This window comes from Oratosquilla oratoria, chromosome 34, assembly GCF_046742065.1.
Source record: "Oratosquilla oratoria isolate Oo_2021 chromosome 34, ASM4674206v1, whole genome shotgun sequence".
NCBI lineage: Eukaryota > Metazoa > Arthropoda > Malacostraca > Stomatopoda > Squillidae > Oratosquilla > Oratosquilla oratoria.
Genome location: NC_134810.1, coordinates 46520273 through 46547561, shown reverse-complemented (window position 1 = coordinate 46547561; position 27289 = coordinate 46520273). Strand labels below are relative to the sequence as shown.

Here is a 27289-nt window from a genome sequence, read left to right as displayed (position 1 = left end):
TGAAGGAAACTGGACGGCGTAACCAGATTGAGGTATGGTCTAAGGTTTGTTAAAAGAATTAAATCAGCAACAAAGAAATTTACAAATGTATTACAGTCACAGTGATAGGAAGATTTTAGGTAGCTTTTTTGTGTGCGTTGTATTCTGGTAATCAACTTGAATATTTTTTCTCCATATTCGTTATCTGTCGCTAAGCTAAACTTACTGCATTGGTGATTGGGTGGGTGTAAAGGGTAAGCTTGTACTACAGTCAAAGTTAATCAAGGAAGGATTATATATGCTGTACTAGTCGGGTCAGTTAAGGAAGGATAGCTTTTTCGTGTTATCCTCAGCATTTGTACCGGTAATTATTATTTAGAACTGTATTCTTTTCTTTATCTGCACTTCATGTATATTGATTCGATGCCAAATAAAATTACTTAACATGGTGTGTGTGTGTGTACGTACAGCAGACACCACATGGAAAGAGACTAAAAGCTCTGGGTTTGCCAATATTGGAAGATCAAAGAGAGAGAGGTGTTATGATTACAGGATTCAGGTTGTTAAAGGACTACATTGACTAGGGATGGGAGGGTTTTAAGACCTCATGAAAATAAATTGAGAACGACTAAATCTCAGGGACGTGAAGAAATTCTGTTCTATACAGATTCTTAAATGCTAGATATAGCTTAGAAACATGACATGAATCCAGATTTAAAAATGATAATTAGAAAATAAGGATGTAGCCCAAGTTCAAATTGTATGTGAATTTAAAGATAGGGATGATAATTGTAGCATGTAGTAAACACTGAAACTATCTGTTGTTTTAAGAAACGGTTAGACAATTTTATGGATGGGGATGACAGGTGGTAATGGACATGGAACTGCCTAGTGTAGGCCTTATGGTCTCTTGCAGTCTCCTTCATTCTTATGTTCTTATGAAGTGTGAGAGACAACCAGGAAGCCATCCAGCATTAAGGTAGTGCTATCACAAAATAGGTATAACCACGGATTCAAACTACCCTAGATGCAAGCACCACACAAGACAAAGAACACCTCATACTATAGTTAATAGTACCTACACTAACAATCTGCAGACGACACAAAATATCTTTCCCAAGTAACTCGTACTCCTGCTTAGAGGCTAGAGGCTGCCAGTATCTTGAAGAGCGGCTATTACTGAGAGTCAAAGACATGTTGATGGTTGAATATTTTTACCTTGTGGTGATTTAAATGTGCTCTATTGGCTCTATATCACCAATTCTGTACCAATTTTAGGGACAATAAAGAATACAACATAATAACTGAAAGACATTCAGTGATATTTATGACTTATTTTTTCTCACTGAAAAATATTTTGTTCAGCCAAAACAGCATACTTAAATCCTCATTTTACAAATATTCAATCATCCATTAAATATATTTGATTTTCTTTACACCATGCTAGTCAAATACTCTAATGTACAGGAGGTAATGAAAAAAAAAATTATGCAACAACTATGTCTGTGATGGCAGCCGCCTAACCATGCTAGCTGCTGTTGGTGAAAATCTTGTACCCAAATTTAAACAAATTAGGACATAGATACTTAAAGTGATACATAATTATTGGTGGAGGACCACAGAACATTTAAAAGCATACAAAATAACTACTTATCACAGTGGAAGTGCTTTTGAGATGTCTTAGAGTTTTGGTACTCACCTTCTTGAAGGCTGCAAGTCTTGTGCAAAAGAGAATAGGGGTAATGGTTTGATTGATTGATTGATCTTGTACTGGAGGGGAGCATTTGTGAAAGGTAAAAATTTTTGAAAGCACCCTGTAGGCTATTTTGTTGTTAGAAATTTATTTTACCAAAATTTTTTGTACTGATTTGAACAAGTCTGATATTCATTTCAATTGGAAGTCATTTTTTTGTATTCATCCCCCACTCCCACCCCTTCAACCATTTGGTGGGTGTAAACAGAGATTTCAGTAGAAACAAGTTATATAATCATATACAGTACATCAGCTAAAAACATGAAAAAAATCGCCATACCTTAGTTAGACCTAACCAAATATAAGCTAACCAGACCTGATCTAACCAAACCTAACAAGACCTGATGTTAACTTACATTGCCTAACCTTAGATTACTATACCTCTGTTTACCTTACACTACTCAAACTAATATGAGGGGCAAAGCTCTTACATGCCTAAGTGCCGCCCTGAGACAAAGTTCTCAGTGGTAAACCCCCTCTTATGACGACCTCCCAGCTCTACATCCCATTATTCCCTATACTAGCTATTGGCTTAAAAAATAAACAGATTTAAATTTTGTATTCAATGTCCCTATTGTAGAAAAGATAAGGGAAGATATATCATAGTTTGTTGATTCTAACTCAAAAATAATTGATTACAGTAAAATATTAGATAGTAATTTTGTAAATTATGATGCATCAACATGATATACTTTTTTCTTGGTGGAATTCAATAACAGAAAAAGTCGCTAAAAGCTATACTCAAATGAACATAGCTGCTGCAACTGCTTGAGATGCCATCTTTGTTTTGTTAGATGCAGAGGAAGAAATTAAAGTAAGATAAATTTGTCTATTCTAATCTAACATGAATTTAGTAATGTACCTGTCATTCTAGGGATCATCGGGGGTGTTTGTCTTCAACCTCTGAATCTATAAAAAAAAAAATTACATCTCAAGGAGTTGCTGCAACTTGGTTCATGTATCGCTTTTGGCAGTGTTAGATCCTCTCTCCTTAACCTTGCTTGATGAACTTTTCTATGGTGGTTCTTAGGGGCTCCTGGGTTTAAGAGGTACAACAGATGATGTGAGAGTTTAATTTTGGTCATGGCAATACAGGTAGAAGGTTGGGTTGCACAGTCCCCAAGTTTGCCTGTGTACCTATATATAACATGTGATTTTTTGAAGCTCATCAACAATCTACCTGGTGTCCTCAGGAGTAGACTCAAGGTTTTTTGTTCTGGTAGTAAATTTCCAAATTAGTTTTGGTGTTGGCTTCAATACGAGTCAAATTCTTGCGTGGAGCATTAGATGCCTGAGTTAGAGCGCCAAACAATAGGCAGCTTCTTCAGTGCAACCCTTCAACATGCATGGAATCTTGGTGATTGATCAACAGGGATTTCAGTTTCATATCTCCGTTGCCACCATGGAGTGTGTGTGGTTGTCTTCATGTGCTTTGTGTCCTGGAGCTACTTTTCTCTCTCTCTCTCTCTCTTCCTCCCTCCCTCCCTCCCCCTCCCCCCATTGGTCCAGTGTGGCATGTTCTAGAAGAAGCCAGTTTTGTTTAGTTTGAAAACCTGTTTAGGAAATTTAGCCTACTTCATTGATAATCCTGGCAAGCTTTGGGAAAATTCTTAGTAGCATCTGTGTCAGAACTTGTAGTTCTTCCTTGAATTCTAATATTATGAAGGTTAGCACATTTCTTGAAGTGTGCTAGCCAACCCAAAGTAACAGCAAAAGTGTCACTCACTCGCACCTGCATACCTTCAGGTGCATGAGGCCCTGTTCAAGTGGATGCTTCAGACTTACCACTCATAATTATGGGCCTGACACTAGCATCATTCTCCTCCTTGCACTTTTACCAGTGTAAGTGCCATCTCTTTGGATAAGGCCTTGAAGATAGGCACACAAACTTGGGTCTAGGCTTTCAACCAAACTTACAGCAGTTCTTCATGACAGAGCCACGAGTAAGTAGCAATACTTTCAGTAAATGCTGCACTGTTTGCCATTGCCAGCACTTTATCCCTTGACTTAATGATAATGCTCATATTAAATAAGGATAGCTCAAAAACATGACAGTTCCTACACTTCTTCACCGCGATTGCACCTTGTATCTGATTTTTTAGCAAAAGTTTATTGGCACTAGCCCATTTAACACTATCACTGGGACTTGCATATGAAGGCATTGCATGCATGGGAGATATGATTTAAAAAAGTAAAGCACTTGAGAGATAAAAAAGACAGTTATACACCATGCGCATAGTTATATGCACAGCACTACACAAAATACAGTGAATAAAGAACATTAAGTCTGTCTATGCCTTGACTTCTATGTTAGTAAATGAAGAGATAGATAAGTGTGTGGTGGAGTGGAAGGATGTTTCTTCAAGATTAATGTGGGTGAAGGAGAAACTGGGAAGGGAGATGTGGGTCTTTATACATGTATATAGGCTTGGTAGTGAGAAGAGTGTAGAGGAAAGGGAGTCATTTTGGATAGATTTGAGTGAATGCATAGAGGGTTTAGGGAGAAATGACAATATAGTGGTATTGGGAGATCTCAATGCTAGAGTAGAAGATGAACTAGTAGACAGAGTGGTAGAGAAGTGTGGAGTGCCAGGAAAAGATTGTAGTGGAGAGTTGATGGTGGAGATGTGTTTAGAGAGTTGATTATAGCTAACACAGTGTTTAGGAAAAAGGTCAAGCATAAGTACACATGGGAGGGGGTGGTGGATGGAAGGGTGATAGATAGGGCTTTAATGGACTATATAGTGGCATCCAGGAGAAGAGTAGGGAGATTATTGGATGTATATGTTCTTAGAGGAGAGAGTGGGGGAATATCAGATAATTTTTTTGGTGGAAAGCAATTTGAGAGTGGAGGATAGATGGAGAAAGAGGAAAAGGACAAAAGATAGGTGCTTAGAGCACACTGTTTAGATAAGAAGGAAAAGGAGTTGGGAGAAGTTTGGGAGGTGGTGAAGGATAGAGTGGAAGTTGGTGTGGAAGAGGAATAGGGGTGTTTCAAGTGACAAGGTGTGTAAAGATTGTATATGGAAAAGGAAGGATGGGAAGGAATAGAAGAAAGGGTTGTGAATGGGTGGATGATAAAGTGAAGAAGGTAGTAGAAGAGAAAAAGTGAGCATTAATGGACTGGTTACAAAATAGGATGAAAGAAAAATATGAGAAATGTACAGAAAAAAGAAGAGAAGCAAATACGATAAAGGAGGCAAAAAGAAGAGTTGATGTAAAATGGGGGAAGAGTATGACAAAATTTTGAAAGCAATAAAAGGATATTTTGGAAGGTGAGTCATGTAGAGAAGAAAAGGTAGAAGGCACAGATGGACAGGTCTTGATGGAAGAGGAGGAGGTAAGGGAAAGATGGGTGCAGTATTTTAGAGAGCTGTTGATTGTGGAGGAGGATAGAGAGGGATTGATGGTAGCAATGGGAGGTGTTAAGAAAATGACTGTGACGGAAGAAGAAAATGGAGGAGAAATAAGAAAAGATGAGGCACAAGTAGCTCTGAAAATGATGAGAACAGGTAAGGCTCCTGGGTTGGATGGGTGTCATGCAGAGTGTCCGAAGAAGGGAGGTACAGTAATAGTGTGCTGGCAAGTGATATTGTTTAATGTGTGTCTAAGGGAGTATAGAATGCCAAAAGACTGAAGAAATGCCCATATAGTTCCACTCTACAAGGGGAAAAGGAGACAAATGTGATTGTAGTAGTTACAGAGGGATCAATTTGTTGAGTGTTGTTGGGAAGGCTTATGGGAGGGTTTTGAGAGAATTAGGAAAGGAACAGAGGGAGTAATTGGTGAGGAACAGTATGTGTTTAGGAAAGGTAGGGGTTGTGTGGATCAGATTTTTGCAGTAAGGCTGATATGTGAGAAAACTTTGGGAAAAGGTAAGGAAAACTTTAAATGTCTGAGAAGTATGGTAGGGGCTACAAGGTTGGAGAGAGTAGAAATGAGGAGGTGAGGAGGAGGGCGGGAGTTGGAAAGAAGATGGCAGACAGGGCTGATGAAAGATTATTGGGATGGTTTGGACACATGGATAGAATGAGTGATGAAAGATTAGCAAAAGAGATGCAGAAGGCAGAGGTGGAGGGGGTGAACTTGAGGGTGAAAGGGGCATTGAGTAGAAGGGAGTGTCTGTTGAGCAAGGAAGGGAGAGGGTAAGAAATAGGGATGAGTGGAGAATGGCTGTGTATGGATGATACTATCATGCAAGGAAGGGAAGGATGGGGGATAAGGGGTGGTTGTGTGAGAATGATATTTTGACACAGTCCAAAGGGATTTCTCGCTATCTTCCTCTTTTTCTGCATGAGGTGACAGAGAGGGCGAGTTGCTGATTAAGTGAAGCATCCTTTGCCATGGATGTACTGTGTATTGCTACATTGCGTTTGAAACATGGCAGTTGATGGATGGGATGACCCATCTTCCCTGAGGAGCTGAGATGGGAGGGGTGGAAAGGGTGATGGGGGAGGGGAGTGAAATGGATGGGAATAGGTACATGCCACAGACTTGGCTACCTCCCTTATAAGGGGGAAAAAGCTCTTGGTATATATATAAAATATAGAATAGTCTACCTATATAGCAGCACAGAGCACCAATAAATCACAAAAAGGTAGTATTTATGCCAGCAAAATGATGGAAATCACAGAAAAATTGGAAACTTACACAAGTAAAATTATTACAATGGAGCATGCCAAGTGATAGAGTGTAGGTGAAGAGAGTGGTGTATAGTTCTCTTGCACAGCCCACAAACTTGTCTCTGGATATCTGAATTATTACACATCATCATACATCCCTGATATATTTGTGATGTAGCACACATTTTGAACTTTGTAATTGTACTCGTCCCAGAGTGAATAGATATCATTGGAATTTTGAGATTGTGCATCATATTGAGAATAATCCGTGAGTTTTCCAGGTCATATAATTGGTTTCCCATAAATCAAAAGGTTTAATGGGAGCTTCTAGTATACATATCGTTCAATACATTATCCCAAGTGTCTTGCAGAAAACCCACAGCTCTTAATATGCATGTATACATTTTCACTTTTATATATAAAAAAAGAACTTTATTAGATGACTAGATGTATTTGAAAGGAACCAGTGGATGGCTGTAAAGGAGAATTTAAATGTCCAGTATTTCTTGTTATATAAATCTTTGATCCTTAGATATTATGAAAAGACCAAAAATATTTATTTTATTTTGTATTGGACAAATGTACATAATAGTTGCAATTTATCATATAGTGGATACCCTATTACTCTGCAGAAAAGAATGGCATTCCAGTGGGGTCGTGTTCGAGAGTTTGTGAACCGCAACATAGTTCTAATTGTGATGGTACCTGTTCTCATTGGAGTGCACTATGGATGGCAAAAAATACAAGAAAATGAAGTTTTTGTTCCAAAACACCAAAAGCGGGACCTTCCTGTCATTGAGGTAAGAATAATTTGTATTGGTATCCATGCTTGTACATAGTGGGTTGTTTTTGAGAGTTTGTGAATTGTAACATAGTACTATTAGTGATGGTACCAGTTATCATTGGAGTGCTCTTTGGATGGCAAAAAATACAAGATAGTTAAGCTTTTGTTCCAAAACAATGAAAGATGGATCTTCCTGTCTTTGAGGTAAGTATAATTTGTGTTGATATCCATGCTTATACACAATAGTACCTTCATATATTAGCCCCTTCCTTATCAACAGCACAGCAGCCAGAAGAACAGGACAATTACTGTTCAGTATGAGAGAAATTATTCAAGATAGGTCTGCTCCCTTCCATACTGAGTATTACCTGGAATGGAAGATACTGATTTATGTGAATCCTCAGTTGAACTGATTGAAATGGGGAAATGTGTACAGGGTCTAACAGATAAATCCGTACAACTTCCTATCACATGTTTTAAGATTAATATCTCGGGTTATGATAAACAGTTATGAAATTTTCAGTATATTTAGAAAAGGCAATAAGAACAATGATTTCATTCAATGTAACCACCTTCAGCTGTTATGACGCTTTCAACGCGTTTACGAAACTTGGATACAGCGTTGATGATCTCAGACTTTGATAATGAACCCACAGCCTTCTTGATGTCTGTCTTCAGGGTTGTTATACTTCTGTGTGGCTTGTCACATGCCTTGGCCTCAATTCGCGCCCAAAAATAATAATCTAAAGGGTTTAGGTCTGGCGAATTTGAGGGCCACAACTCTTTGTTCCAGAACTGCACATTTGACCCTTCGAGAAGGTTGGTGGTCCTCTTCGCTGTGTGGGCTGGAGCCGAGTCTTGTTGGAAGACAAACTGGTTGCCACTAGCCTTATCTTTCATCCAGGGTATTATTTTCTCTTCTAGAACTTTGCAATAGACAACGGCATTGACTTTCTCCTTGTTGTTGAAGAAGTGAGTGAAGACGTCCCCCTCAGTTGACACCACACAGAGCACCATGACACTTGCTGGTTTCTTAGTCGTTGTCTTGTGTTGAACCTCTGAGGATGAGGAGGCTATCCAGCGATCATTCCGCTTATTGAAAGTCGCATCAACCGTGAAAATCTTCTCGTCGGAAAAAAATTTGATGACTGAGCCATTCGACTTCATCCAGTTCAACAGCTTTTGGCACCTGGTCAAGTGGATTTCTTTCATTTTTCGTGTCAAAAGATGTCTTTTTTCTTGTGAGAAAGAGGTTAATCCCAATTTCTTTAATGCTCTTTGAATTGTCATTGTGCTGACACCTCTCTTCTTTGCCAATGTCGATAATGGTAAGGCTGGATTTGCATTGACACTTCTCTTGAGACCAGCTAAAAAGTGAGGTGTTAGAATTCTGCCCCTTCTGGGCTTGTGAGCAGCTCGTTGGTCTTCGCCGGTCTCATCAAAACGTTTACAAACATTGTAAACAGTTTGTCTGGAGTATTTTAGCATCCTTATTATGGCGCTAGGAGTGTGACCCGTGCGACGAAGTTCGCATATGGCTGAACGTTTGGCTTGTTCCATTGCTTAATGTTTATTGCACCGGTGCTAGTATACAACTGGCTAAATTATTAGACAAATGGAAGTATCTGGAAACAATCAGAATTGCCATATGTTACTTTTTAAGTGCTTAAAACCTCTTCAAAGTTTGTACGGATTTATCTGTTAGACCCTGTATTATTATTCTTGATACATTGTAAACCTCTTTGATACAATGATGCCTGAGTGGGTATACAAGAGTACCAGGATTGGTGTCTTGATTATACTTATTTTGTAGTTTTAGCTAAATGACCCCCGAATTCTGCGAATTAATTTGGTCACATTTTCTGTGTTTATTATTACTCGGAGTCAAAGAGAGCAAGTAATACAGTAGTGACTTTATATTTTATAACGGAATTAGTGTGAGGTATCCGATGAAGCATGCTAGAATTTTACTCTTGTTGAAGAGGTTAATTGTGCTGATGTAATAAAAATGCATTAGTCCTAAAGCATTGTACAGTAATTAGATATTACAGTATAAATTTGTGGATAGGTAGACAAAACATATAGGGTCAACTTATGTGTAATAATTTTACTGAATTTAAATGCATTGTAGAAATAAGTTAGAGCAACTGAGCCTCAGATATGAAAATTGGTTACTAACTGCTACTAATAAACATTAAAGATCTGACGGTGAAATTAACAATGAAATAAACACACTTAAGATCAGTAGCAAGCATGGGCTTTGGTCAGGAGGAAACTAATCAGTCTGGAAACGGATCTTAAGAACCACACTCAACTATGCTTCCACAGTATGATTCCCACTCAATCAATCGATACCTTGTGTATCCTGAAGTGGAAAACATGCATTCCCACTGTGGCTGGCAATAGGTCTCGTAACCTCCCACAGACCTATCTTGATTGATGGGAACCATGCTGTGGATGTATAGTCAAATGTGGTTATCAAGAATTGTGTGAAGATTTTGATTAAATATTCTTTTTGCTGACCAAGCCCCATGCTTTCTATTGATCTTCATATATTATATTTTATTGTCAATTTTCACAGGTTTTTGATGTGTGGGATGAAGGTTGTTTGAGTATTAGAAATAAAGCCCAGAATTTATGGGCTCTTACCAGTGTATAATTGGTCAAATTTGATATAATTTTTCTCTTTGTAGGGAGTTAGGTACATGGAGGCAGAAATGCAAAATAGGATGGGAATGAACAAGAGAGATGAGCCCAAGTGAGAAGAGTGGATAGTTTGTATAGTTTTCAAATCAGGTAAGTGTAATTTGTGAATGGAAGGGTGGTGAGGTAAACGCCAAAAACTGTTTGAGTTTTATACCGACGTTTTGTCCTAGAAGGACTTGAGTATTACAACTCCAATGGTCTTTGGTATTTACCTCACCTTCCTTCCACTCATTCTGTCTTACGTACATCAACAAGTGTAATTTGCATTTAAACATATCAAACACGTCACCTTAGTATTTGTACTTGAATATGTGGATTATCCAAAATTTGCTTTGCCTGTCGAAAATAACTAGATCTTAAACAGGATACTTGTCAGTGTGTATGTTAGGCATTTTTCTGACATTTTGTTCATACTCAATCCAATTAGTATTTGTACATACATACATATACCAAGGCTTTTTCCCCCTTCCAAGGGAGGTAGCCAAAAAGGGAAAGGCACAAAAACACTCCCACCCACTTCATCCCCAAATACACTCCACACCCCTCCCACCCTTCCTCTCATCTGAGCACCTCCTGGATGACGGGTCATCCCTGCACCCCGCCCACCGCCCTGGGTCAGAAGCAGTGTCGCAAGACACAGATTAGTATTTGTACTGCAGTAAAATATTCCCCTCTTACATAGGGTTTTCATGTTAAGGGAGAGGAAATCACTCACAAAATTTAATGCAAGTAAATAACTCGTGTGGAAGAAAAAATTGGCTATCTATACACCAAGGACTTTTTTCCCCCTTATAAAGGGGGTAGCCTAGTCAAAAGGCACAGACCCACTCCCATCTATTTCACTCCCAACTGTTTCACTCTTTCCTCCCCTGCTCTTTGCTCCTCATGGATAATGGGTTATCCCTGGGTCAGAAGCAATGCACAACAAGACACAGTACATCCACAGTAATGCTGCTTTACTTAATCGGCGACCCCCTGTCCATACCCTCTTGCAGAAAAAGAGAGGACAGGGAGAAAACCTTTCGGGCTGCATCAAAATATCATCCTCACACGACCACTCCTTACTCACGCCTATCTCCTACCTTCTCCCTTCCTTGCTCAACAGACATTTCCCTCTTGCTCAGTGCCCCTGTCACCATATCCGTCCATCTTATTCTTGGTCATCCCCTGAATACTTTCATAACTTTCCAATCCCTCTCCACAATGGCAGACATCAGAGGTGCAGTAGCCCAGTGTCACATATAAATACATTCTAGCACCTAATCAGTATGGTCGAACTGAATACAACGATTTCAGACTTCATTCACAACCACAGTGATTCCAACATAACAAAGAAACTTCGCATGCACCTCTAACCATATACAGGGTGCGGCAGGTATTTGAGAACAAAGGAGATTGTTTGTAATAAGGGTTATTAACGTTTTAGTATATATCTAAATTAGCATTTATTGTATTCTATACATTAACACAAAGCAAATGCACTGTTTCACTCAATGAAACCTCCATCCTTGTCAATGATATCTTCCAAGCGACGTCTAAATCGTTGGCAAGCAGCAATGAGTTGACTCTTGGGGATGTTAGCCATTGCAGCGACAATGGCTTCTTGGAGAGATGCTATAGTGTTGTGAGGTTTACGATTAGACTCCCTCTCAACTACGCCCCAAACATAATAATCCAAAGGATTGACATCAGGGGAGCTAGGGGGCCACATGTTGGGGGTTACGTGGTCATGAAAATTGGTGGCCATCCATTCTTGGGTTGTGTGAGCTGTATGGGATGGAGCAGAGTCTTGCTGGAAGACGTACGGCCTGCCACGTGCTACACCATCCATCCAAGGCTTTACAACAGTCTCCAACACTTCAGTGTAAGAAGCTGCATTGACACGAAGTCCTTGGCGGAAAAAAAAGGGAGGCATCACATCGCCTTCACTGCTCACGACACCCAGAACCATCACTGATGCTGGAAATTTAGTATGCATAACCGTTGGAACTTCACCTGCAGTTTGACACAACCAACGATCGTTCCTCCTATTCACCTTCTGGTCCTGAACAAAGTTCTTCTCATCAGAGAAGAACCAAAGGATTCCTGGTTCTTCAGGATGTTTTAACTTGTTCAAAAGACGTCTGGCCCTAATGACTCGGTTCTCACGTGTCTTCTGTGACATGAACTGTCCTCTTCGGATCACATACGACTTATACCGGAGATCTTCGTGAACAACACGTCGAATGGTGGCCTCATCAACTTGAAAATCCTTGGCCAGTGCCCTCATGGACTTCCCAGGGCTTTCATCAATCGCCGATTGAATAGCATTTATGAATTCTGATGTTCTGATGCTGTCCGATCGTCGGGAATGTTGTTTACGTTGCGATGTACTTGCCACATTGCCTCTGGCATCCACAAGTTCCCTTCTGACCTTATAAACGAAGGACCGGGCAACATTAAGGAAGGCAGCAATTTCAGAATTAGTATGCCCAGCTGCTATAGAGACAATAACTGCATGCCTTTTCATTTCTTGGGTAATATTTGATTGTGACATTTTCATCTGGAAAAGAAAAGGAATGGTTAGCTATGGTGTCTAAACTACTAGACCACATAGAAGATGCGTTCTCAAATACCTGCCGCACCCTGTATAAGGTGGCTTGTCCCCAGACAGGGCATAGTGTTAACACCAAAACTGCAAGACAAGACTCTTCTCACTACCAGACCCGTATGGACTTACAAAGACCCACATCTCTCTTCCCATTTTCACCTTCATCCACATTAACCTTAAAGATACTTTTTTCCACTCCACATGCTTTCCTGATTCATCACTTACTAAGCCACACCTTCCCTCCCTCATCCTCTCCTCACTCCTGACACCCTCCGCACTACTCTCCCAAACTCAAAATCACAACTCATTTTGAACTTGGTTTAATTTAATGGTAACACATCCAAATTCTTTCTCACAAACACCTGTACCACATCCACACACATTAAGACACAAATCTTAGGGTTCTTGTTGGAAATCTCTCGGACTCTCTTATACCTTGACTTCTCATAGGATAGGGTTACAGAGAGCAGGGTACTTAGTCCCATCACTCTATCCCTCTTTAACTGCTTTTTTATGACCCACTGGGATAACAGTGGCAGAACTCTCATTCGCTTACCACAGGGGACAGAGGTGAAAAATGGAAATATATACTCAAAAGAGTGGTACAAGTTAGTTTGAAGAGGGGACAGTATAAGAGTTGCAGTACAATAATATAGCATAATTTCTTTTGGAGTAGAAATTTTCTCTGACATAGACAAAATAGTATCTGCCTCAAGTTTGCAGCTGTTACATCCTCCCACAAATGAAACACAATCTTGATTATTGCTCCTTCAATTAAGATTGTGTTTTATTAGTGGGAGGACATAACACAGCCAGTGGTCATGTATCATTTACTGGATGTGTGATCGACAGCTGTTACCCTTCTGGATAAAAGCTCAGTTTGCATATGGCCTAATCTATGTATGTATTTGTGTTTATAGATATATAATGTTTATATATTCTTCATTTTCAGGATGTCTAGCATACCTGAGGACTGTGATGGCATGAAAAGGTTGTGGTACCATGGTTGTAATGAAGAATCATATGCAACCATGCTTAAGGAATACCACCAGCTGCTCAAGACATGTTATGGGCCAAGAGGATCAGCAAAAATCATCATAAATAGTGGAGGAAAAAGCTTTTATTCTGCCTCTTCTTCACACCTAAATTCTCAACTTCCATTTAAACATCCAACAGTCAAGTTCATTAATGCATTGATCGAAGCTCAAAATAACACTTGGAATAATTATGGGCTCTTTGTAGGTGTTCTGTGCTCATCCATGTTGTTTGAAGCTGAAGCCTTATCAGATTTTACTAGTCATAGAGTGTGTGCACAAGTAAGCAGTTGGGTGGTAGAGAATGTTCTAGACATCCTACGTGAAAGCGAATGGGGCATCTCGCTGGATTTAAAGGACTTAAATTGTATGTTCAGTGTTGTTAAGACGTGTCTCACCTCCAAGAGCACTTTCAAGTTTACGGAAGAAGAATTGGTTCATCTTTGTATGAAGGTACTGCAGGCTTTCTTGATGACTGTATCTTCAAATGGTTTTGGTGAAATTTTTGTTACAGAGGTGGAAGGAGGCACCTTAATGGACACTGAGATCTTTGAGGGCATTTTATATCGAGCACCAGAATTACCAATTGATGAGATAAAGATTTTAAACCCAGAACTTAAGAATTTAAGAATTTTAATGTTCACTGTATCTTTAACCTCTGAAGTGCCCAAGTCTGACATCATTAGGTTGGAGAAAACAAAATTCGAATATTTTCTTCTTCAAAAACTAAGAGTCATCATCAAAAGACACGGTATTGATATACTTGCAAGTCAGAAAGTCATTCATCCAATTATCAGATATCACCTGGAACAAGACCAAATCATCGTGATTGACCGACTGGGAACGTTACAGAGCAAAACCCTTACACAACTCTGCCACTGTGTTCCATTAAGCAGCCTTGCTTTGATTGAAATAGATGACCATTCTCCATACATAGGACATGTAACACAAGTAAATCATGTTGTGCGATCAGGCAAGAGTTATATTCATCTATGTAATTCAGGAGATAAATATGCAACATTGTTACTTCCTGGAATTATGCCAAGCCTGGCTTCATTATTCAAGGTAAGATTTTATGTTATTTCTTTTCCAAGGTCAATACTTTATCTTCCTGTTCATCCCCATATATCAACAATACCTCCCACAGTGCCTTCTTGTCTACTCTGTCATAAACCTTCTTTGCCTTCTACACTTTTTGCTGGTCTATCTTCACTCGTTCTTTTCAAATGCCCAAACCTTTCCAGTATTCTTTCCCCAACCTCAGTGAGTATCCATTACCTCTGCTGAGGTGTACCGCAAGAAATGCCTTGACTACTTCCCTGACAATGTCCACCTCTTCAATTGGTGAAAATAAATTGGAATTTTTTTATTATTTCAGCCTGAATTAGTATGTAGTGTATTTGAATATTGTAAAAGTATATGTTCCCTACAAAAACTTTGCTTTCTTACAGGAACTTGTAGAAACAAGTAGAAAAGCTATGCAGTGTGCAGTCATGGATGGTAAGTTAGTTCCTGGTAGTGGTTGCCTAGAATCATGGACTGCACATAAACTATTAGCTTTGGCACAGCTGAATATAAGAAAGCTGGCAAAACAATTTGATACTTCCACAGTCCATGTAACAGAGGTAAGAAATGTTGATTTTTGTCCCTGAAAATATTTGTTCTGCATAACTATTATTCATTTGGAAGTGGTTTGACATAGAATACCCTCATTTACGTGTCACTCATCTTGGTTGAATTACAGGTTGTCAATCTTCATATTAAGACACTGATGCAGACAGCTGTTTTGCTTGCTGGTGGCCAATCAGCTTTGCCTCTGGATTGGCAAGTCGATTCTCGAAGACATCATCTGTGGCAAGTTCCCATTGTAACAGAATTTAAACAAAGTAACGCTAGTGGTTCAGATCCTGATAGATATAAAATAACAAGTGGTGAAGACAATATTGATGCAGATGATCGCTGTGCCTGTGGAATGCTGTCCAGAAAGGAATTGACAAAGGATGGAGCACAGTGGAAATGTGCTAAGAGTATGAGAATCGAGTTGTTAGAATTATCTGACTGGAAAGATATTGATTTTCAAATTGATAAAGGCTGGAAAGGAGAGAATGTTTCATACAGATCAGCTGAGTGTGAGAGCTCTAGTATACTTTGTCAAACTATTGGAGATGTCACTCGTTTTGAAAAGTGTTCAAGAACTGGTAGATATTGTGACCATGAAGACCAGTCTTGTGTTTCTCTTGGGTTTTGTAAAACTTTTATTCTAGATTGTTACAGTGCAAAAGTAAATGCGTACAGACTAGCATTTGAAGGCTTCATGCAGCTCTTCCAAGTAGGAGTGTGTGTCTTTGACAAGTGATACATATACAATGGATTTGCAAGTTTTGCACGTGCTTTGTTGTAGATATCACATGTAACTTGCAATATTTGTTTATATATTAAATACTCTGATTAAACTTGTAGTATTTATTTAGGTAATCCTCTTCACCCCCCTCCAGTCCAGTTTTAAACAGAATTTTCGTAAATTACCCCTTAATTTGAAAGTTTAACAGCCATGGAGTAGATCCCTTATAACGGAAATCTTTCATCCTGCGGTAGTCTGGTTGATTATTTGATAGTTTAACAAATGTACATACTTATACCAAAGGCTTTTTTTCCCCTTATAAGCGAGGTAGCCAAAAAAACAAAGGCATAAAAACCACTCTCACTCATTCCATCCCTATCACACTCCACTCCCCTCCCTCTTATCTTGGCACCTCGTGGATGATGGGTTGGCAAGTGTTGGATTAAAAGAACGAGGTGTAATAAGAGAACAACAAAGAGGAAGCAACAGCCCTCCCAAAACCAAAGTCCCTCTGTTGTACTCCTGCCCTCCCCCACACCTTCCAATGAACAAAGTAAACAACCCCACCCCCAAACTCAAAAACAATTGACAACATAATGCCATAAGGAACTATTCACCCTCTCCACAGAGGATATAGTTTCCAAAACCTAAGGATTATAAATGGTATGTACTGCTAACCTCAAGTATAACGTTTCTTCTCGATATACCCCCATTACTTTTATAAAGCTCCTAAGAAACTCAATTATCACAATAACTCCAACCCCAGTATCACAAAGAGATACTTCATTCCCAAGCCTACACAGCTCTGATGAACAACTTGACCCCTACCAAGATGAAGTGGATAACTTGGACTACCCATGATTCTTGGTCCTCAAATCTACTGGCAAAGACTCAGAGAGAAAGAAGTGTCCCACAAAGACCAATGCAGAATTCCCTGTGATATGGGGACCAAGGAGACATCCTAACAATAAAACTAGAAACCCAATGACAAAGACAAAAGCCCAAACAACCCTGGCAGATACCTGAACTCAACACCAAGTACAACTTTAACACCAGTGTTGGACTAGCCCATATGGCACCGCAGAGAAGAAAAATATGGATAGAATAGTGAAATTATCAAAAGTAATGAGTGTAGAGTACAGAAAACCATAATTGGTGCAAAAATCAATACATACATATACCAAAAGCTTTTTTCCCCTACACAGGGGGTAGCTAAAAAGAAAAAGGCATAGAAACCACTTCCACCCATTCCATTTCCTATATATTAGATCAATACTATCGAAATAAACACAATGTAAGGACGGAGCCTTTATTGTATTTGTATGACGTTTCGCTTGTTAGCTTTTTCAAGTACATTGTCATAATCCACATGACAGAGTAAATACGAGGAACAGGAAGAAGGGAGAAGGTATTGGGGGGGTGGGGGGTCACTGAATACTAGGAAAGGTTAAGAAGGTTGACCAAATGTCTGGGAACAGGAAAGGTTAAGGATAAGATGGTACAATTGGCTGGGTGAAGGACATTAGCTCACAACCGAGGAACAAAATAAGAAGGGTGGGCAACTGTCTACCGAGGGTTGACAATGACCTTGAGAGGAAAAAGTGGGATTTTGGAGATCAACTAGGGATAGCTTTAAAAAAAAAATTGGCAATGGGTATTAAGGAATTAGGTTGGGTGATGTAGTGAATATACCCTATTTTGTTCAATTGTGCTGGTTCCTTGCATGATGGCTGCTTCCAAACATTTTCTACGGATCTTGATGGGTTCACGTATCAGAAGTTCTGCATTCTCCCAGTTGTTGCTACTGATTGTGTGTGCAACACATGCATTGGTGGTGACATCATGGCAGAAATTATATCTGTGTTCTTGGATCCCGGTTGTGTGATGTTTCCCCAATGTAGGATTTTTCACATTCCGAGCATGGAATCCAATTAACACCGGCTTTATTGTCTGGTGTTTTGTTAATGTTTTTTTCTTGTCCTCATGATGTCTTTGTCCTACTGGTCTGGCACACTACTTCTAAATTACATACATACATATACCAAGGCTTTTTCCCCCTTACCAGGGAGGTAGCCAATAAGGAAAAGTTATAAAATAATTCCCACCCATTCCATCCCCGAAAACACTCCACACCCCTCCACCCTCCTTCCCATCTTAGCACCTCCTAGATGACGGGTCATCCCTGCACCTTGTCCACTGCCCTGGGTCAGAGGCAGTGTTGCAAAACACAGCACATCCACAGCAAGGCCGTTTCATTAAATCGGCGACCCCCCCTCTCCGTCCCCCAAATAAAGGAGAAGACGGGGAGAAATCCCTTCGGGCTGTGTCAAAATTTTGCTCACACACACTACCTCACCCCCCATCCATTCCACCTCATGCATTACAACATCTTCCATATACAACCATTCTCCATTCACCCGTCTTCTGTCCTCTCCCGTCTTTCCTCAACAGACATTCCCCTCTTCCCCAAAGCCCCCTTCACCCCATCCATACATCTCATCCTAGGATGTCCCCTCATGTTCACTCCCTCCACACCTCTTTTACTAGTCTTTCTTCACTCATTCTTTCCATGTGTCCAAACCATCCTAATACTCTTTCATCAACCCTATCTCCCAACTCCCTTTCCACCCCTGTTCTCCTCATCACCTCCTCATTTCTCACTCTATCATCGGTGGTTTTTAAAATACGAGTTAGGTTGGTGGCGCCATCGGTTGTTAGTAACATGACATTTGGCTGTCCCACCCTGTTGCCTATGACCTTCCAGAATCTTAATGGCCTGTTTCCTGCATTTATCTAAAAGGAAATCTGAGAAAAAAAAGTCTCCCTGATATACAAGCACTCCATTCTTCACTGCATATTCCGAGTGCCCAAAGGAAGAAGCCTATCACTACTCCTTTCTTGACCCTGATGTCATCTTTGAAGTTGAAATGAATTAAATTGTTTTTGTTAGTGGGTTTATCGTATATTTAAATTTCAGCTGGTTACCCTGTTTTGAGATGTGTGTGTCTAAGAAAGAAAGGGAATTGTTAATTTCTTTTAGGGAAAACCAAATGGTGGGCTTTACCTTGTTCAATGCAATTTGGAAGTGATGAAGGTTGAATCGCCTTGGTGTGATGAGTAAGGGATATCGTCCAGATAGCACAGCCAGGTCACATCCTTGAGAACTATGTCAGCCAAAGGTCCTGCTTCTAAACATATTGGCACAGATTCCATGCTCGGGATGTGAAAAATCCTATATTGGGGAAACCTCATGCAATCTAAAAACCCAGACTTAGAACACTGATACATTGCCTGCCATGGTGTCACCACGAACACGTGTGTTACACACTACAGACTATCTGGGTGACTATAGACTATATAGGAAACTACATATTAACTTGTAAAAGGTTTATTATTTTGTACTTTAGTCAACATTCTCATCAAATGGAAAGGTCCACATACAAGTCTGGGTCATAGTTTCGTGTATTTGCATATATAAAATAGAAATATACAGAATATCTACAAAACAATCCTATTAAGTTTTGGGAACAATGCAAATGAACTCTGCAGCTTTGATACAAAAGGTAAGTTCAACATTTTTCTTATGACCTGACTTTCAAAAAATAATTTCAGATGACCTTTGAGACCAGAGGGTTATGTCTACATTCACAAATGCTACTCCTTCAAAATTAAGACTTGTCCACTTGTACATCATTTCCTTGTAGACTGCTGGGATATCTCTCTACTTATGATCCATAAAGCTTGGGAACTGAACAGTCCCTTATGAGCTTTTAAGATGGAAGCCAGCATAGACAATGAAAAAAGAATACATTAAATTGTAAAGACACTAAAATAAATCAATATGCGTAATCCCAGCTTCCCTTTCCCACCAGCAGTGACAATATCTTTGTTTCTTTTCCAGAGATCCATCATCAATCAAATGTTCCATCCTAGCCTCTGTTTTTTATTTATTTTTTTAAATTTTTATTTCATTTAACTTTATTTTTTACAAAAGCCTGACAACTATTTACTGTGTCCATTCACTCGTATACTTTGGGGCACTTGGTTGAGGTTTTCTGAAGCAATCATCGAGTCCAAAAATCTAGTTAAGAGCTTCACTAAATAATGACGTTTAAATCTTGAGGCTTCAAAGGTTACATCTTTAATTAATCTCAACTTGGAATCATAGGATCCTTGAACTGTGTTGAGCTTTTCAAACAGCCGGCCAAAATCTGTAAAACATAAAAATAACTAAGTACAAACATCATAGGTGATTAACATGAGACATCATATTATTATGTACGTACATACATGACAAAAGGCCTTTTCCCCTTATAAGAGGAATAGCAAAACCAAAGAATAAACCAACACTTCACACGTCCAAAACCCATTGATCACCCATCCACCCATCGTTGCACTTCATGGATAAAGTTTCATCCCTGTCTCCCACCACAACAATCAGGTCATGGACAGTAATGTAAAACAATGCCACCACAGCAGGGTCTGACAAATTGAGCTGGTTTACGACCTTCCCAACTACAGTTAACAAACTGATCCCTCTGAAACTACTACATTCACACTTGTCCCCTTTTCCTTGTGAAGTGGAACTATACAATCACTCCTCCAGTCCTCTGGCACTCTGCCCTTTCTTTAACAAACATTAAATAACCTCACCAGGCAGTCCACCATCACTGTACCTCTGACATTCTGAATGACACCCATCTGACCCAGGTGCCTTACCTACTCTCATCATCTTAACTGCCTTCACCTCATCTTTCCTTATTTCTCCTCCATTTTCCTCATTCATCAGTCATTTTCCTAGCACTACCCACTGCAACTACCTTTCCATCCCTATGCTCCATGACTGGTCTACAAAGGTGTCACTGACTTTCCCCTGATACCGACTCCATGAAGTTTATACATCCAATACCTGACATGGAGTGAGAAGGCAGGATGATGAAGGTGAACATCAGTGAGGAGAAAGATGAAGAAACCTTAAAATCAATATGAAAGAAGGGCTACAGAAGAATATAATTCTTGTTACTTGGGAGATGAAGCAACATGCTGAGAGCATGAGTACAGTGACAATCATGCTGCTGCATGGAAATCAATTGGAATCTGCTCTATGGAAATAGCTAATAGTGATGGAGATGAACTGTATTAACATTTATGCTGCATTTGTTCATAACCGTGGTACTAACCTCGTCCTGGTTTTTTAACTTCCTTATAACAAGTACCCAAGAGTTGACGGTTGTAGGATTTCGTGGCTGGAGTGTCTGACTGCGGGACTGGTGGTGGAACTGGGCTGCTAGGTGCAGATGGTAAAGGTGAAGAAGGAGGGGAGGGGGTACCAGAGTTTGTACTTAGATTACTTCTATTGTCATCTTGTGGACCTGTTACAAAAAAGAGAAAAAAGATCAAACAGGTATGTGAAAGGAACTAGGAATGAAGGCGAGAGGAGGGAGGGGGAGAGACCAAAAGATTAATCTGTAAATTAATTTGAATCCAGAAGACTAAGAATATCATTAGTTCTATTCTTGTGTATAACAAAAGCTTCTTCCCCCTTATAATGGGAGGTAACCAGCCAAGGCATGCACCCATCCCGCATACTCTCATTCATCAACCATGTTCCTCTTTCATGGATGAAAGGTCATCCTGGTCTCCCATCCACTGCAATGCAGCAAGACAAAGCACATCCACAGCAGGGCTCCACAACATCATTTATATGGCAACTCTCCCTCCTTATTCTCTCACACAAAATGTAAAGAACACTGGGAGATATCCCTTTATGTCATATCAATTTATCATCTTTTCACAACCATTCTCCACTTGCATTACCCCACCTTTGCCTTCTCTCTACCCTGCTCAACAGGCATTTCTCTTATACTCAAGCCTCCTTCACATCATCTATCTCATTCTCAGTCTTCCCTGGGTTGAAGTATGTCTATTTTGACCTATCTGACACAATCCCTTCTTTATATCAGCTATACTTGACTGAATAAAACCAAGTGCCATTAGCCAAATCAAAATCTGTATATATCAAAGCTAAAAGTATTAATCAAAATAGGCTGTACTTTTTCAATGTTAGGACTGCCCCTCTGCTGAGCTGACTCCTCTAGATTCACTCTAAAGAAAACCTAGATCATCACTGGACCGAAGGAGTTAATTCCTACCTGGTGACCGTTCCTCTGATTCATCTTCATTGATTTCTGGTGTGTAGGATATGGGTGGCAGAGCAACATCCAAGTCACTGTCTTCTCCATTACTTGACAAATCATCATCTCTCATGAGAGGAAGTGAAGGTAATACATCTGATAAGAATAATATAAAAAATAATGTCAAGAATGTTAAGCAATGGCATGTATAAACATATTTTCTTATCAACACATAAATGGCAAGTTGGATTTCAACATAAAGGATGAGGCTGGCAAAAGTAGGAAGTTTTTCATATCTGGGGTTGCATGTGACAGTGAAAGGAGAGGATGCAACTATTGTCTGAATGGAATGAAAAATGCAAGAAATTAATATTTGGGGATGAATGCAAAGACAAGGTTTATGAGGGTGTGATTTTACCCATAGTATTATATAGAGTAAAGACTTGGAATCCAAAGAATGTGGAAAGTATCTCAGTTGGAGATGAAGTGTTTGAGAAACATGGTACATATTACAAAAATTAATTGAAAATTGGAAGTGAGGGAGTGAACAAGCATAGAAAAAGAACTGTTGCTGAGGTAGTTTGGGCACATAGAAAGAATGATAGAGGGAAAAAATGAATAATTAAAAAATAAATAAATTAAATTAAAAAGAAAAAAAAATCTGGAATGGGCTTTTTGACTTCATCTGAAGACTTTGAATGTAATAAAGTGTGTGTGTGTGTGTGTGTGTATTTACCTAGTTGTATCTTACAGGGAGGGGAGCTATGCTTGTGGTGTCCCATCTTTGTATCTCACAGTGTGTGTGTGTATATATGTGTATTCGATAAACAAGGAATGTATGTGCAGCAGTTAAGAAATAGTGTGAAAGACAGCAGTGACTGGAAAATTATTGTAAACAAATGATGTAAACCCAAATGGTTCTCATCTGTTTTGTACAATATTTTGAACTCCATGCCCATGGGGATGAGGGGTGGCACCATAAAACTAGGTGGTAATGGTAAACCAGCACCAACTGTTTGGTCCTCTTGTAGAAGCACTATGTGACACAACATCACCTTTGTCCTCAGTAGTGTGATACAGGACAGAGATAACTTTATCCATGGAGTACTACAATGGGAGGAATATGAAATGGGATTTCAGGAGTACAGGTAAACGTCGACTTACGATGGCATTAGGTTTCGATAGAGCCATCGTAAGACGATCTCATCGTAAGTCGATCCCCACTCTGTTCCGTGGTCACTGTACCTAGCCTACCTGTATATTAACCACCAGAGATACTGAATATAGCCTATTAAACATGTACAGTAGTTTATTTAATTATTTTTATCCTTTTTACCATATTCAAACACTATAATATGTATTTTCAGTACGGTACTTAAATCTCGCGGGCAGCGGCCAATGCCAGCCGTACGACGTGACGTAATAATACTCGCATCATAAAATATAGTCACCGCTTATATCGATCGTTCTCTCTTTCACCCGCGAATTTTGAAAACCACAGAGAATGGGATTTAGGGCACATTTGAGAGAATGTAAAAACACAGGGGCGACTACAATAAATATAATCAAGACGCCGATATGGCACCGTCGCGAATCCACTTGCTCCTCATGACGCCTACGTGTGCGGCACCGTATGGAAGGGGTTAAATTATCATATCGTCGTCGTCGTCGTCGTCATCGTAAAGTCGAACAATCGTAAGTCGCGGCCATCGTAAGTCGACGTTTACCTGTATAGTGTACTGGTGGTGTAAGTGTGATGGCCTTACATACACTTATTTGTGGTTTTGAATCCCACACTTCTCCGACTTCCAGCATTACAGAAATCTACATATGACCTTGAAACAGAGGTTCATCTGCTACATGTCATCCCACAATGAGCTTGTATTGCTTATCAAGACAGAAAGGAATTGATGTTGTCTGTATGTCGACTGGCACCGACAGTCTGACTGTTCAGCAAGAAGAGAAATTCAGGTGATGGCGACAATAAAGAGGTGGAGCCAGACAGCAAAAAAAGTCCATCACAACAATCACTCTTTGGCAAGCCAGAGTTGAAAAGTGGATGGTGGACTTAAGGTGGATATTCCTGTTCCCACCGATTGCAGAGGGACTGATGCAACAAGGAAGGACCCCATGCCTGAATTGTCCCAGAGCCTGAGCCGCCTGCCTGTGTTCCTGCGACGATCAAGATGTCCTCCAGGACATTAATCTGATTACGTTGAGTGAGACATTTATTCTGTCATTATTTCTTTTAATTTTGTTATATTCATTTACTTTGATGGAGTGAATGTAGTGTGAATTGGCAACATTGCGAAATGTGTGTTGAACTGGCATCACTGCTTTTGTCGGTCATCATCAGTGGAAACCTTAAGAAATATTCTAGAGCTGTGGAAGCATTTTCTTCTAATGCAAAGACATTACCTACCTTCACCCACACATGTCAGGGTATGTCTGGTTGGACACAGAAGAATTAGTGTAAGTGGTAGAATGTACATGTGCTATTTATGTTGTCAAAGTAAGACATCAGATGAGCCTGACAAGGTGTACACATGTTATCAGCAATCATTTTTGTGTCCACTCCAGGGATATGATTGTAGGTCACTTTTGTATAAAGTGAGTGTCACCACTGAGCTCAATGGAGCTCTTGTGGATATGGGGGAAGGTGGAAGATAAAATGGACAGAGAAATAGCAAGGAAGACAGAAGATGTATGGAGTGGAGGGAAATGATTTTGAATCGGTGAAATTTCTATGATAGTTATGAAGCTTAAGTAAAAGTGGTTTTTGTGTGTGTGTGTGTGTGTGTGTGTGTGTGTGTGTGTGTGTGTGTGTGTGTGTGCGTGCATGTGTGTGTGTGTGTAAGGTTAAACTTATTTCATTTAATCTCTTCTGTAAAGGAATGGCACTTGCTAATTCATTCTGACTCTAGGCACCTCAATATAGCAGACCCCAGTTTCATCAATCAAGCAATCTGATGTCCGCAGTCTTTCCTGCAAAAGACTTATGACCCCCAGGTATTCAAGAACAGCCTCTGAGCAAATCCAGAGTCAATCAAGGAAGATATACTGTGTTGTTGGCTAGGGATTGTTAGTGTGGGGCACTGTAGTATGATGTGCTCTGTCTCATCTGTGTGGTAATTGCATCTTGAGCAGTTTGAATCTATGGCTCTCTTTTGTACTGTGTGATCTAATAGAGGTGTTCAAGTGGATCTAGGGCTTTAACAAGGGGGATGCAGACAAGGTCATCATATTAAGACAACAGGGCAGGGTTCATAGTAATGGATTTAAATTGAACAAACTTAGATTTAAGGAAATAGGCAAGAGCTAGCTTACTAATAGGATGGTCAACAAATGGAATTGACTTAGTAACCATGTAGTGAGCGCTGAAACTATCAGTTGTTTTAAGAAAAGGTTATACAACTTTATGGATGGGGATGATAGGTGGTATTGGACATACATGGAACTGCCTAGTGTAGGCTTTATGGTCCCTTGCAGTCTCCATCATTATGTTATTATGTACTATTAAATGCTGGATGGTGTCCTGAGCATAGATGTGTCATTGTGGTTCATATCAAGTGTGTCAGAATTTTTTTTTTCTGTAGGCCTAATGTCTGGGGGTTGTTATTGGGGGTAATGACACTGTTGGTCTATCTTGAAGGGCTTCTTTAGTGATCTGAGCATGCATGTGCTTTTGTGTGGATGTTTTGTGAGGTATAGATGGTAGATTGTTAAATATGTTTAGTAGAATGCTCCTAGTATTTTGTTGCTGGAAGGTGGCTTCAGCACAATCATGCTACTGTGGTTTTTACATGATGCAAGTTATTTCTGTAGTACTTATGTCTGAGGGCTGTTCAAAAATTATTGAGTTTGGTGATCTGTCACGTAGGGCTTGTTTAGTGACCTGAGTATGTATATATTTTTTCATGGATGTTCTGTGTGGTACAAGACCCCAGTTTAAATACAGTCTCCATGATTGAGTTCAGACTGAGGTCTGCTATAAACATGTATAGCACTACATTACTGAAGGAACTGAAATATTCTGACTATACGAAAGATTTCCCTCACCAGAGAATAAAATTGCTAGGCATCAACCAAAAATAATCTTAAATGAACCAAACTGTAGAGTGCAAGTTAAATTATCCTTGGCCTTACCCCCATTGACCAATCCATGGGAGTTGGCATTGACACCAACTGGCATAACTTTATCATCCTGACCTCCATAATATGAAGGTGATACCATGGATGGGTAACTGGGATGGGAATAGGGGCTACTCAGAGTGGATGGAGGAGATGAGTAACCTGGAGAGGAAAATACTGTTGGTGTATCAGGACGTGGTGTATCACGACCTTCATCTCCAGCAGCTGATGCTCGAGGTGTACTGCCACTGGCCGCTGGGGATAAAGAAGAAGAAGAAAGAAGAAAAAAAAAAGAAAAAAAGAAAAATAATAATAATGATAACTAATTCTCTTAAAATAATTAATCATAACAATAATATAAATGATAATAATTTACATATATAACATATACCAAAAGACTCCCTTTCACCTCCTTGTAGAGGAGGTGGCCAGGAAGGCATGCATCCACTCTCTGCCTACCCTACACCCAACTGATATAAGAATTTAAATTAATCCAAAAAGCCTTCCTTTCCTCCTCATTTTTCTCACAAGAAGGACTGTATGCACTCACAAAAGCCCAAATCTCTCTTCCCAATTTCACTTTTGCCCACACTATCTTCAAAAACCTTTCCATTCTAATATATATTTTCCTACTTTATTACCAGTTGATCCACTACTTCCATCCTTCACTCACTCATCATTCCTGACACCCTCCTAATGTCAAACTCAACACTACTTTTCAACTTTAGGTTCACTTAATGATAACACATCCATCTTCTTTCTCACATACTGCCTATGTATTCCTTGCTCTCATTTGTACCACAACCCTATAAATTGAATCACCTCATTACTAAGATTCTTGTTGCAGTCCTCCTCCAAGACTTTCTTATGCCTTGATTTTAGTAGGAGGAAAATATAGGGCAAAGGATTCCTCACTCCATCCCAATTTGTCACCTTTTACAACATGCATGAGAAACATTGTGCCAATATTATTTTTCCCCTCACAGTATTTTCGAAAGTTAAGTTTGAATATTCCCACAGCATCATGAAGAGAGACACAAGAGGGAAATTAAAATAAATAATGTAGTATATCAGTTCCTTGCAGCGATTGCCAGAAGAATGCAGTGTCTATCTAAAAGAGGGTAGAGTGCTAGAGAACTGGAGGAGTGCCTGTATAGTTCCACTTTACAAGGGAAAAGGGGACAAGTGCAAGTGTGGTTGTCTCAGAGGGATCAG

General features: G+C 39.7%; 2 protein-coding genes across 5 annotated transcripts in view; one reads left to right on the top strand and one right to left on the bottom strand.

Annotated features, from left to right (window-relative positions):
- Positions 1-6986: 6986 nt before the first annotated feature.
- Positions 6987-15921, top strand: LOC143018290 (molecular chaperone MKKS-like). The gene is made up of 5 exons (XM_076173623.1): positions 6987-7154; positions 9832-9934; positions 13387-14533; positions 14920-15093; positions 15213-15921. Exons 3-5 carry the CDS (start codon positions 13388-13390, stop codon positions 15822-15824), a joined length of 1932 nt encoding a protein of 643 aa, XP_076029738.1. The 5' UTR covers positions 6987-7154; positions 9832-9934; position 13387; the 3' UTR covers positions 15825-15921.
- Positions 15922-19181: 3260 nt separating this feature from the next.
- The window catches only part of IntS6 (integrator complex subunit 6), a 43183-nt gene continuing 35075 nt past the window's right edge, over positions 19182-27289 (bottom strand). For all 4 annotated transcript variants that reach the window (XM_076173619.1, XM_076173620.1, XM_076173621.1 and 1 more), the window contains exons 16-19: positions 26090-26329; positions 21962-22099; positions 20990-21181; positions 19182-20020 (exon numbers count right to left, since the gene is read on the bottom strand). In XM_076173619.1, coding sequence (XP_076029734.1) covers positions 19812-20020; positions 20990-21181; positions 21962-22099; positions 26090-26329 — 779 coding nt within the window. In that variant the 3' untranslated portion in view covers positions 19182-19811. The remainder of the gene's footprint in view (positions 20021-20989; positions 21182-21961; positions 22100-26089; positions 26330-27289) is intronic.